At 41.9% G+C, this 13,590-nt stretch overlaps 1 protein-coding gene across 1 annotated transcript in view; it reads left to right on the top strand.

Moving 5' to 3' along the window:
* Positions 1-13,590, top strand: part of NOTCH2 (notch receptor 2) — a 165,694-nt gene that overhangs the window by 102,313 nt on the left and 49,791 nt on the right. The window contains exons 6-11 of the mRNA XM_009245522.4: positions 6,390-6,623; positions 7,903-8,058; positions 8,513-8,701; positions 9,643-9,756; positions 10,583-10,696; positions 12,341-12,574. Of these exons, the coding sequence (XP_009243797.4) occupies positions 6,390-6,623; positions 7,903-8,058; positions 8,513-8,701; positions 9,643-9,756; positions 10,583-10,696; positions 12,341-12,574 (1,041 nt within the window). The remainder of the gene's footprint in view (positions 1-6,389; positions 6,624-7,902; positions 8,059-8,512; positions 8,702-9,642; positions 9,757-10,582; positions 10,697-12,340; positions 12,575-13,590) is intronic.

The raw sequence follows: 13,590 nt of genomic DNA on the forward strand, positions 1-13,590 counted from the left end.
GGCAAGGGCCATCCAAGCTCATTTTTTATCTGTTCCTCTTGTGGAGATTGTTGTTGCAATGAGAGCTGACGCTTAACAGGACCAGTGATGTGATCAAACTTTTTCCCACAGACTTCACAGTTGAGAGATGACTGGAAAGGGTGAGAGTCGAGGCTCAGCACCTTACTTTTTTCAATTCCTTTCTCTTCTTTTCTTTCTTTCTCTTGTTGTCTCCCTCTATTTTTTTTACCCATCACTTTTAGCTCCAAATCAGATTAGTGGTTTGTGGGTGGGGCCCTTGCCTTGAGAGAGCCATAATGAGCCGTTTGTGTCCCTGCGTGTTACAGCTCATAAATGCTGACTGTTTCGTGGTCCTTGGCTCACTTGGCTGAAGCGTGGTGCTAATGAGACCCAGGCCATGGTTTCTATTTCAGCACAGACCTCTTAGGTTCACCCTGTTATATTTACTGCCACAGGCTGTGCCCATAATTTTTTTTTTTTTTTGAGATGGAGTCTCGCGCTGTCGCCAGGCTGGAGTGCAGTGGCACGATCTCAGATCACTGCAACCTCCGCCTCCTGGATTCAAGCGATTCTCCTGCCTCAGCCTCCCAAGTAGCTGGGACTACAGGCATGCACTATCATGCCCAGCTAATTTTTGTATTTTTAGTAAAGATGGGGTTTCACCATGTTGGCCAGGATGGTCTCAATCTCTTGACCTCGTGATCCACCTGCCTCAGCCTCCCAAACTGCTGGAATTATAGGCGTGAGCCACCGCGCCTGGCCGACTGTGCCCGTAATCTTACTTGTTCAGCCTGAAGCCAGAGGATGGAGCAACAAGAAAAGATCAGCATGGAGGTGACCCTACTCCTGCAAAACCAAAACAAGATACTTCCTTTGCTAATGGTGGGTTGGTAATGCCATGTCATCTTCACTTGTAGCACTCTGAGTTTCTTCCTCTTTCGCTACATCCCTCAACAGTCAGCTCAGATTGGCCTTCTTTATTTTGAAAACTAACTTGATCTGCAGCAATCTCACACCCCAAAGTCTTTATTAGCACTGAACTATTTCCACTTCTAATTATTTTGCCAACTAACTGTGCAAAGTTGGGCAAGTTGCTATACCTCTCAGGTCCTAGTTTCCTCATCTGGAAAATGAGCATGTTAGATTAGATGCTGTCCAAGGTCAGTTCCACCGCTGACACCAAGTGTCTAGTACAGTGGCTGGCATAAATACCGAGGTGAATGGCAGACACAGTCCCTGCCCTCCTGGAGCTTATAGCAAAATGGGGAAGAGACTGTAAAGAGTAAATAAATATAAAATCACAGCTCGTGATACATTCCAGGATGGATTGAATGGAATGATGCAGTGGTGGAGAATCACGAGGAGATGTGCAATTGGAGACGTACTCTATTGATAAGATAGGTACCTCGCCATGTGAATAAGCAGGGAAAAAATGTTTCAGGTGGACAGAGCAGCTTATGCAGCAGCACTGAGGCAGGAGAGAACTTAATGTTTGAGGAATCAACAAAAGTTATTGTGGTTAGCGTAAACTGTACAAAGGAGAGGTGTAGACTTGAGTATATTTACGAGGCAAAAGTGATCAACCAGAAAATTTTCAGTAGTTACAGGTGGCACTCAGTGTTTAAGGCATCAGCCAAGGATATGCTAGTTTGACATTTCATTTCAGATTATTCCAGAGTCATTGTGGCATTAGAGAGGGTAGTTTTTAAAAACAAGTTATTTTCTTTCTCTTATGCCCATAGGAAATAAGAGCCTAACTAGTCCACTGCCTCAGTCCTGATGTTAAAAAAATGACAGTAGCCTGCAATATCTGGCAGGTGGAAATTACTGAGAGGGATAATTATTGCTCTTGAAAACTTGCCTAACTGAGCTTTGTGCAACATTTTGGGAGTTCACCAGCAAAGTTTGTGTGTTGACACAGGTGATGATACATGCTGACACTTGTTTGTATTGAAGATTTAGTAGCTTGGTAGGACATGGAAACAATACAGCTTTCCTGTTTCACCAAAGGCTTTTATTTGCTAGGTAGCCTATAACTTAGTGCTCTCTCCTGCTTTCCCTACTAACATAAAGTCATTTACTTTTAATCCCTTCTGTGTTCTATTGGCCAGCTTACCTTCAAACACAGTATCGATCATGTCTTTCCTCATCCTCCTTTACTTGTTGTATCAAGTTCCGAATTCATACTCGAAATCAAAGCCTCAATGGCCTCCCACTTTTGCTTCTTTTAAAACCCCAGCCAAAGAATACACTGCAGTTATTTTAATACGTTTAAGACTTAATCCTGTATTCCTCTGTAAATCTTCAACCACCAGCCCAGGCTGGTGCTTTCTTGCACCAGTGGTATAAGCTCAATGATCATAGAGCATACACGTAAGACCTCTAGGTGATTGCCAAGAACTTTTCCCACTCAAATATCTAGTGACCTTCTGCCTTTATTCCTCTCTAATACGAGTGTTCCTTAACTGTCTTATGCACCTATGCCTTCTCAGGATGCTGTAAGACCCTGGGATCAGCGACCTCATCTGTAGATTGTGTTGATCACATCCAGGGCTGAATACTCAACTCTGCTGCAGTCAAAGAGCATCAGATTTGCAGTCAGACCAATCCGGGTTTCAGTGCAGCACTCTCTCACCAACCGTGTGAACTTGGGAAGATTTTATTTCCTTTTTTTTACCTTCCTGAACCTGAAGTTTTTTATTTTTAGTCTTCTGCATTGGTTTTCTCCTGTGCCAGAGGGTGGTGACGTGAAGGGAGTTGTTATATCATAGCAGATGTTCCACTGGGAATTTTAGAATAAGCAAGTTTTATGGCCACGCTGGTTATTGTTTTTCCTATTCTGAATTTTAGAGCCGGTTGATAGAATTTTAATAGGGAGAAAATAATCTGGCAGAAATAGGACTAGGAGGAAATGTGCATTTGTAGAAATGTGCTTGAACCTTAGAGACGTATGATCCATCCAGTAGCTAATTACTTATAAGTCACTGTCTTCTCGGATCTCTAAATTTCCTGTCCCTAACAAGCACTATCGAACAGATGCATGTTCCAAAGGTGTTCAGTGAAGGCAGCTAATCTTCAAAATTCAGTCTCGTTCAAAAACCAGTAGACTGTACCTAAAAATACATTTCCCTTTTAGACAGGAGTTTGCAGTCACAAGTGTTTCCAGTAACCAATTGTTTGAGTCATGATTTGAGTCCTCACCTCCTCCATCCCGTCCACTTCCCCATGCCTGTGTGCCCTTGGGAAGCCCGAGACATGCAGAGATGGCTTGATATGGTCAGGTTCTCACCTCAGGTCTTTGTTAAGAATTTTAGAGTGAGGGAGCTCCAGTTCAAATCTCAACTGTCCTTCACTCACTGTCTTACAAAGGCAAATTATTTTACCTCTTTGAGACTGTTTCCTCAGATATAAATGAGAGAATTTTTATGAGAGCCCAAGCACAGTGCTTGCTTCTCAGTAGGCAATCCATGGCTACTGGTTTCCTCTCCCAAGAGTGCCACATTTCCTTTCCTTTATTTACCTAGTTTGTCTTGCTACATTATTTCAGTGTCTGTTTATTATAGTGCATAAGAAATGTATACAAAATAGCTTTAAACACATTGTGTCTTATAGTACCCAAAATTATCACAAAGCCTCAATAAAGAAAAATGACATCTGAATTGTTCACATTCAGCAAGTCAGTTTGGTTGGTGGGCAGTGTGGATATTTGAGTTAGCGTAAGTGTAATAGATGAGACTCAGCAATTTTCATGTTGCAGTAGCTCTTCACCTACTTCTTGGTCATGTTTTCATTTCTCAGTCCCACCTGCATCCTAACAACACAGCTGTCATTACTTTGAGGTACCATTTCTGCTAGCACTATAAGACAGCAAAGTTTCTGTAATAAATGACATCATCTGCCCTGAGGGAGATTATTGCCAGTGAGCTCACTCCCTCCCTCCTTCACTCTCTGATTCCTTCACTCACTCACTGACTCCCTCCCTCCCTCCCTTTCTTACCTTCCTCCCTCCCTTTCTCACCTCCCTCCATCTTTTACTCTCTCACGCACTCCCTCCCTCGCTCACTCACTCCTTGCAGTCACTCCCTCACTCACTACCTCAGTGTTCTCACTTTCTTATTCATCTTCTCCCTTCCTTCCTCCCTCATTTCCCTCATTACCCTCATTACCTCCCCCATTCACTCCCTCATCCCTCACTCACTCTTTCTGTATTAATACTTTGGAATGCAGTTGACACAGCCTCGTTTCAAATTAGAAAGACCTGTTGCAAGAGGCATCTCTCAGAATGGCTATGCCACTGAGTAGGCTTACTAGTGGTTGGGCTTCAGTAACAATTGGAACCAACAACTTGAATGCCACCATGTTTTTTTCTCTTTGTGCACATCTTTTCTATTTTTCTTTTTTTGAGACAGGGTCTTGCTCTATTGTCCAGACTGGGGTGCAGTGGCATGATCATGGCTCAAGTGATTCTCCTACTTCAGCCTCCCAAGTAGTGCCTGCAGGCTGGTCTCTAACTTGTGGGCTCAAGTGATCTTCCTGTTTGGCCTCCCAAAATGTTGGGTTTACAGGTGTGAGCCACTGTGCCTGGCTCTCTGTGCACTTCTGATTCACCCATATCACTTTCTCTGCAGACCAGCCTCCTCATCTTTTTGGTCTATGTGGCAAAGTGGTCCTACTCCAATAATTTGGGAGAGATACAGTGATGTAGCTTGAATCAGATGCCCATCTTGGGTCAGTCAGCTATGGCCAGGAGGGTTTGATCATGTAAAGACATGGTTGCTCCTTCAAGAATTATATGGCTGGAGTTAGGAGAAGAGCATGGAAGGGTTATGCTGAGCACAGAGTTCCGGAGACATCCACATACCCATCCTGCCATCCTAGGCAGTTGGCTCTTGCTGGGAATACAAAAAAACCCCTCTAAACTGCAGCCAAGTAGTGGGAGACAGATGTGCAACCAAATAAGTGTGATAGAGTGATATTGGTTCTATAGTAATGGAGATACATGTAAGGTAGGAATAGAGAACAGGCAGTCAGTTAGGTTAAGTCAGACACAGCTAGCATCTGCGAGTAATGATGGCTAACACGCCTTCTACAGATACATGAGCCAGTCAAATTGCTAGGTATTCTGGGTCTAGAGATAGCCTTGGCATTTTCCAAGCACAAATACTCTGTTCTTTTTTTATTAGGAGGCCTCTTTATCAGACTGCCTTTTAAAATTATTTGTTGAGTTTTCTTTACAAAGGAAGAATGAAGGACACCTTGACATTTTTTTTATTTTCAACAACTTGTCATGTTTTAGAGAATTTGGATGATCTAAATTTTAGTTCCTTTGATAGCTCTCTAAACTGTTTTTAAAAGACCTCAAACAAAACCAATCACCAATTTATTTTATAGCTCATATGATCTGGCCCTATACTGCTTTTGTTAATCACAGATTCCTGGGTTGTAAGTTGAAGACATTATCTTGTTCTTTGTTAAGGGACGTAGGAGCCTTTGCCTTAGTCTCCATTGTTGCTATAGTGGTGACCTGCAACCTAGCCAGATGTGGGCTCATGTTTAGCTTCCTTTAGTGTGATCTTTTTCAGGCAGTGCATACCAGTCCTTTTTCCATCTCCTAGTACATTGGGTGGACTTTCCTTGTCTTCTTCCACAAATTCCCATCCTTTAAGTATGGGTGCCTCAGGCTGAGCACAGCTCGCTCCAATCTCATTATTCTTGGCCTTGCCCTTCACATCCATACTTTACCAGAGATTTTCAACATCTTTCATGTCTTCTCTCTACCCTATGTTGCTTGCCCTAACATTTTCAAAAATTAGACTTTTTATTTTCAGATACTTGTAGTTTTGCACAGTTATAAGAATTAATATAGAAAGATTTCCTGTACCCTTTATCAAGGGTCTTCCAGTGGTAACATCATCTTATGGAACTGTTGCATAATATTACAACCAGGGTGTTGACATTAATACAGTCAAGATATAGAACAGTTACCCTAATGTTTGGCATATAGGTTCCTTCTCATTATTTTTTCTTACTCATTTTTATACTCTTCTCTCCTTGCTCTTCTTACTTATATGTTCGTTGACCCAGGGATTAGTTAACTCAAGGGTCCTACAGGTTTTACCTTCTCTTTGATAGGTTGGCTAAACCCTCATGTTGTTAGAGTTTCTAGTGGTAGTAACTATTCTATTCATCTTGAAATGATTTGCCTGGAATAAATATCATTTAGATGGCTCAAATTGCCCTTAAAATTCATGTGAAGACCTGGCCTTCTGTGAGCTCTGCTCGCCTTAATTTCAGACAGGTCACATGAAGATGAAGAGTATGGGGGGCTGGTATGGTACTAATCCTTTGAGACTCAAGAGCCCTAATCAAAAGTAATTTCCCCCTAAAAGGACAGTTCTGCACAGAGGATGTGGATGAATGCCTGCTGCAGCCCAATGCCTGTCAGAATGGGGGCACCTGTGCCAACCGCAATGGAGGCTATGGCTGTGTGTGTGTCAACGGCTGGAGTGGAGATGACTGCAGTGAGAACATTGATGATTGTGCCTTCGCCTCCTGTACTCCAGGCTCCACCTGCATCGACCGTGTGGCCTCCTTCTCTTGCATGTGCCCAGAGGGGAAGGCAGGTAGGTTAGCAGAAGGACGGATCTAGAAACAGGGAAGGGGCAGGGGGCATTCAGGACTCTGCCTTCTCTTTCATCTGAAACAGCGTATTCTTTGAGTTACCATCTGTGGGAACGTATCACTCAGGACTGTTCCAGAAATGTAACCTGCTAGCCAAAGTGCTATGAAGATAGTCTTCCTCCTTAGGACTTTAGGCTCTCTTCTCAGCTCTACATACATTAGTTTTTCATTCCAAAAAAGGAAAGTTAGTAACTATTGTCTTTGGAGCATCTGCTGAAGTCCTTAAGATCTTAGGCTGAAAAGCACCTCAGCTATTAAGATAAAATGGCTAATAAATGGATCCACAGGCTTCATTTTAAGAAGAAACCATCCATTTACTCAGAAGAAGTTGGCAGGAGAGAAACATTTAAGTGCCTTCTAACCCTCAATGTCTATGAAAATATTCCCCTCAGGGAAGATTTTTACATGCTACAAAGTTAACATTGCTCTAGCCTCTCAATTTAACAACTACTAGTTCTAGGAGAAGGAGAGGAATGTAAGGAGGAAGGTGATGGGAGAAGATAATTTAGCTGGGAGAACTTTCTGCCCAGCAGTTTTGAAATGTTCTTTCATGGATGCCTTTCCAAAAGCCCTAGCTCCAGCTTTGTGGAAGAAGCCTTAGTTACCTCTTCTTAAGTTAATTGCAGACTGGAAAATCCAGTTCCCATGTGAACTATATAAAACAGGAAGCCTAGTAATATCTTCAGAGACCTGGGGCCACCTGAATCAGGAATGTTGATGCTATTAAAAGGCTACTCTAGTAGAGGCTGATGGTGTTCAGGTGGCCCCATGATCATCAGGTAGCATAATTTTGGGGAAGTAGGATTCCAGATAAAATATAGGATGTATGGAATATTTGAGACATACTAAAAATTACTTCTTGTTTATCTAAAATTCAACTGGACATCCTCTATTTTATTTGCTGAATCTGGCACACTATGTGGAAGATAGCTCCACTTTCCTGTCTCCGTCTTCTTATTTTCTGGCCTGTAGATGTCTCTGCCCTAGAGGAGAGGTCTAGCTGAGAGCTCAGGGTCAGAGTCTAGGGTTGCAGCTAGGTGCTTTGCTGGTGGCCAAGCATGTCCCCAAGGTAGGGTCAGGCAAAGCAGAAGTTGCCTGTAAATCTCCATGTTGGATTCTGAGGAACTGATCATGAGGTTTTCCCTCCTGGGTGAAAGAGAAAGCTCTTCCCCAAGTGAGAGACATTTTCTCTTAGTTCTCCTTTGCCCCACCCTGTGACAGGTCTCCTGTGTCATCTGGATGATGCATGCATCAGCAATCCTTGCCACAAGGGGGCACTGTGTGACACCAACCCCCTAAATGGGCAATATATTTGCACCTGCCCACAAGGCTACAAAGGGGCTGACTGCACAGAAGATGTGGATGAATGTGCCATGGGTGAGTACCCAGAACTTTTTTGGTTCTGTGAAGTGTCTGTTGAGCTCAGCAAATGTTTAAACTGAAGCACATTTTACTGTAGGAGCAAATTACATACACCCAAACCTCAGATTCCTCTTGCTACATGGCCAGTGTTTACAAGTGGCCTTTCAGCATAACCATAACCATATATTCCATTCTGGGGATTAACTGTATGAAAGATATGTACTTGATTCTTAATATAAAGCCCTACCTCAGTGACAGTTTGGGCAGAAACTGCAATAGCAGAAATGCATACCAGTTGAGTATACTCTGCTTTTATTTCTTTTTAAATTAAGGAAAAAAAATAGAAAATTGGGAATGATATTATTAAAGGCCTGGCCCTGATGCTATAACCATCAGATGCTCTTCTATTGTTCACGTTTGTGGAAACTCAACTGCTTTGATCCCAGTAATTGGTACTTGTGTCTTTCAGCCAATAGCAATCCTTGTGAGCATGCAGGAAAATGTGTGAACACGGATGGCGCCTTCCACTGTGAGTGTCTGAAGGGTTATGCAGGACCTCGTTGTGAGATGGACATCAATGAGTGCCATTCAGACCCCTGCCAGAATGATGCTACCTGTCTGGATAAGATTGGAGGCTTCACATGTCTGTGCATGCCAGGTAAATGGGCCCATCAGCGTGTGGGGTCTAGAGAGGAGGGACTGATAGAAACTTCTCTTGGGAGAGCATTCAGTATACTATTGCAATCTGATGAGCTCCGTCAGCATTTGATTTCCTTTGCTGACTGAGGACTAGAGGAAGTCAGGGTTCACAAGCAAACCTTCCTTACTCAAAGAGTAAGGCAGTGCTAGAATTCATCAAGCTATGTAGACCAAATTAAACAAGCCTGTTATATCAAAATCCACATGTAATAGAAAATTTCAAAAATGATTTACTATAAGAATCCTTTAAATAGCAAGTTTTCCTGATACCTTCATGTAATTACAAATACCATACCATTCCATTTATAGAAATAAATTTTATCCACAATTATATAGGAAGTTTCCATTTGTATAAAGTGCAGTACATGTTTAGTTGTATTCTGGAGCTCTTCTGCAGAGACCATGTCTTTAATTTTGAGAGGATGCAGCCAAATCCAGCTTGAAATGATGGCTAACATTGGCTGCTCTGCCTGATTAAGGCTGCCAGCCACTCCAGCCTTGAAAGGCACTCCTGACCTTGAACTGCACCCTGAAGGCAACAACAGCTCCAGCTCGGCTTGTCTTTGGGAACAGAGTGGGGACATTTTTGGCCTTCCACAGTCCAGAAAGTATGGATTTATCACAGAAAATGTGGAGCAGTCCTTGTTTATATGCTAGGTCTTACCAATGTCTTTTAATGTAATCCCTTCCTGCTTTTCACAGTGACATGGGTATCTTACAGTATGCCCTGTCCTGCTTGATGCTTGGAGTGACTATTTCTCATCATGGCAGAGTTTCTTTTCTCTCTGTAGAAATGTGTGTACTCGCAAAAGATGTAGTTATCATTGCAAATTTGTGCTTCCTTGTCTGGAATACACCTTTCTCTCTCTTTAAGCCACTTGTGTGGTCTGTTTTGTTTAGGTTTCAAAGGTGTGCATTGTGAATTAGAAATAAATGAATGTCAGAGCAACCCTTGTGTGAACAATGGGCAGTGTGTGGATAAAGTCAATCGTTTCCAGTGCCTGTGTCCTCCTGGTAAGTGCCCACCACCTGGCCCTGTTTTCTCTTAAAGCACAAAGCCAACTGACCACAGGGAAGAGAGCAGGGAGAGAACGTGTGTGGGCTGTGCATGAGGAAATCATTAGAGTAAGTGCTTGGTGATAGGAGTGTGTGTGTACAGAAATAGAGAATTTGTTTTAGCTACTATATCTTACAAATCCTTTGTGGCCAGAAGTCCAAGTCTATTCTTGAATGGCCCATGACCTCTTCGTCTGTGTATATATTTCAGAATGCTCATACCTCACAGAAGCCTTAGTTGTAGGCTATTTGGGATTTTATTTTTTTCCCATGGGTCATATTCTTGAAGGCCCTCTGTGAGACTGTTATTTTTAGACATTTCACCCATGAGTTCGGAAACAGACAACACATGCCAATTTTTCCAAGATTCTCTGTCTCTCCTTTTTTTACCTCAAGCTATTTTTGAAGATATGCCAAATTGTCCTCCATAGACTGCATCTTACCCCATTGTATCTTTAGAGAGAAGGTTTCTGTTGCCTCTGAAGCTACAGTTACTTGTTTGAGGGTTCCACCTATAAATTTCACTTCCTACATCCTTCATTTAGAAGTGAAGTCTGTCTGTGAAGAAACAATGGTAGAGACACACCACAAGTGCCTCTGATTCCCTGAGTGTCACCTGGTTATTCCAGTTACCTGTTGGGGAGAATAATAAAGCATAGGCTTATTGACCCATTGGTATAAGCCCTGCCAGTAACCTAACCCACCCCTCCCTGGACATCATTCTCATGGTAAAGGAAGACACAAGATAATCCTTCGACTCATGTTACCACTGTCGCTTTTTGAGGTTTTACTGGGCCAGTTTGCCAGATTGATATTGATGACTGTTCCAGTACTCCGTGTCTGAATGGGGCAAAGTGTATCGATCACCCGAATGGCTATGAATGCCAGTGTGCCACAGGTAAGATTCTTCTCACTTTTCATCTCCTTGGTAGGTCCATCTGAACAAAATAGGGTGATTGTCCCTGTCGTCTGCTAGCTGCTCTACCAGGCCAGTCCACTCCCAGAGGCTCCTCTGTGTTTAGGAAGAGCTGCTTCTAGCAAATTTTTTGCTGCTCTCTTTTTCTACAGCACCTGCCTCCTCCACCACAACAGTGGTCTGGCCCAGATATTTCCATTTGGTATCCATGTCTTTCTGGGACAGATTTTGGCAGCAGTAAGTTTCCAGCTGGCTAGATTTACTCGTTTAGGAAAGAGAAGAAATCCAGTTGAAAGCTATTTTTCACTGAGGCTTCTCAGCAGGAGGCCTGGCTCTGTGTTTCTTGAAGCAAGCGACTGAAAGAAGGCCCAGAAATTTAAAGGCTGAATGTGTACAAGTGCAGGGGTATTCTGCATAAAAGACACCAAATAGGATTGAGAGTCAAGTGTGTAAATGACAGGAGAGAGAGCTCTAACTGGGAAAGTTTGGGTCCTCTTTGCTGACTTCTGCAATTAGAGTCAAAAACAATCTGTGCACAAATATTCTGCATTTCTGGGTTTGTAATCACATTTTGTACTTGGGGTTGGATTTCAGTAAGCCAGATGTTCCCTATTACACATTTCCTTTTACACAGGCAAATATTATACAGAAAGGTTAGAAATTATTAGAAGTGAACTTTTTTATTATCTGACTGCTTGAGAAAGAAGTTATTTATGTAATTCAAGACATTAATTTTAGACAATGGAGTCTTAAAGATTATAGGCATCATGCATATAATTTATTTCTGATCACAGAAAAGCAAATTTAATTGTGAAAATTACTACAAAAAGTTAATATTTTAATTATTAGACCTACTTAGTTTAGGACAACTCAGATGAGCCACTTTGTTTCTTTTTGCAAATAGTTAACCCTTGTCAGAGAATCCAGATTTTGTCTTCCCCTGGCTAGATTCTTCTTGTAGAGGATAAGTTTCAAAGAGATTAAAAACCTTTAGCTCAGGTTTAAAAGTGGGGAGAAGACTCCTGGAGTCTTTTAGGGAAAGATATAATGTTTGTCTATTTAAACCTCAAAGAAAGGAACTCGTACTTGTCTCTTTTTCTTTTAAATGCTCATAACAGGTTCATTCATTTTATTCAACCATTATTTATTTAAAACTACTATATATGCATAATACTCTCAGAGGAGTTGAGAGAAGTAAAAATAAAGCTCTCTTACCTCCAAAGTCAGAATTGGGGACATAAGATACATGAAATCATTAACCTGTATATTGGGCTTGGGAAGAAAGAAATACAAAGATAAATATATAAAGGAAAAATGTTTTGAGCTGTTACACCTGAAGCCTAATAAGAAATGAAGATGCAGTTAAAGCATCTCTACAATGAAATTATTGATCAGTTGCAAAGGTATTTCAACTCTAAAATTTGATTTGGAAATCTTTATTTTAAGCATCTCTCTCCAGGCATGCTTTCTAAATCAGTGCAGATCGTCATTTTCTACTGCTCAAGGCCTACAGTATTAATTGACTACACATGGAATGTGTAGAGTAAATGGATGTAGCTACACTTGTGTTCTGGTGTGGAAATCTGCCTTGGTCTTTGAGAATCCTTGATAAAATTCTTTCCAAAGGTTTCACTGGTGTGTTGTGTGAGGAGAACATTGACAACTGTGACCCCGATCCTTGCCACCATGGTCAATGTCAGGATGGTATTGATTCCTACACCTGCATCTGCAATCCCGGGTACATGGGCGCCATCTGCAGTGACCAGATTGATGAATGTTACAGCAGCCCTTGCCTGAACGATGGTCGCTGCATTGACCTGGTCAATGGCTACCAGTGCAACTGCCAGCCGGGCACGTCAGGTAAGCCCACTCTGTTTATGTTTGCTATGGGGTTTTCACTGTTTCTCAAATCTATTTACACAGATGTTTTAGACTGTTGGCATATGCTCAGATACCTAAAAAAACAGTCCTGATTCTGAGAAGCACAGCCAAAGCCACAAACATGAATGTCTCAAGGCAAATGGCCCTAGCCAGTGGAGAAGTCAGAGACAATAGCTCTGCCAATCTGATGATTTTGTGTGTGTGTGTGTGTGTGTGTGTGTGTGTTTTAAATAGAGGCATACCACTTCAAAAATTAAAATTAATGATTTAAAATTGAAAACCCTCTTTTTTGTGGCTATATTATCTTTTTTTCTTTAAGTTCCACCCCACCCAGATTAATAAATTCAGTCCGTCCTTCCTTCCTTCCTTGCTTCCTTCCTTCCTTCTTCCCTTCCTTTTATGTATTTTCTGTTTCACAGTTCAGTCTCTTTATTGTGACATGTTTTTTCAGTCACTTGTCTCTGGTGGGGCCTTAGCCATCTTGGGGGATTCTAAGGAAGAGGAGATACCTTACAACACACCACAGTAACTAAAGTAGAACGCAGAGCTGTCATTTCCTATCCTCAGAGTTCATCATTGTTCTCTGACCTTGGTTGAATGACTCCTTGTTGATCGTGAGGACATGCTGCTCCTTTCTGGGGGGATGTGGAATTATTTTCTCAGGCAGCAGCATCTCACAGGTTTGAATGGTTCTGTTTACTTATTAGATGAATGATTATGGTCACAACTATGGTTAGTGGACAGAGAAGTACTATGTTCCAGATCAAAGGAAAATGTATTAGTGGAAGATTAACCAATTGTGCCTTTGTTAGAAGGAAACCTGCCAATATAAAGGAGTGATTTATTGAGAACTCATTCTGGATGTAAGGAAAATGACCTATGTAGAGAGCAGAGGTGGAGAAGGTAGTTAGCTACCCTCATTTTCTTTTACTGTTTAGAAATCCATTTCTTCAAATTTGTCAAAGGCTCTGGTCTTTACCCAAGGCTTCATACAT

The sequence above is a fragment of the Pongo abelii genome, chromosome 1, assembly GCF_028885655.2.
Source record: "Pongo abelii isolate AG06213 chromosome 1, NHGRI_mPonAbe1-v2.0_pri, whole genome shotgun sequence".
NCBI classification, from domain to species: domain Eukaryota; kingdom Metazoa; phylum Chordata; class Mammalia; order Primates; family Hominidae; genus Pongo; species Pongo abelii.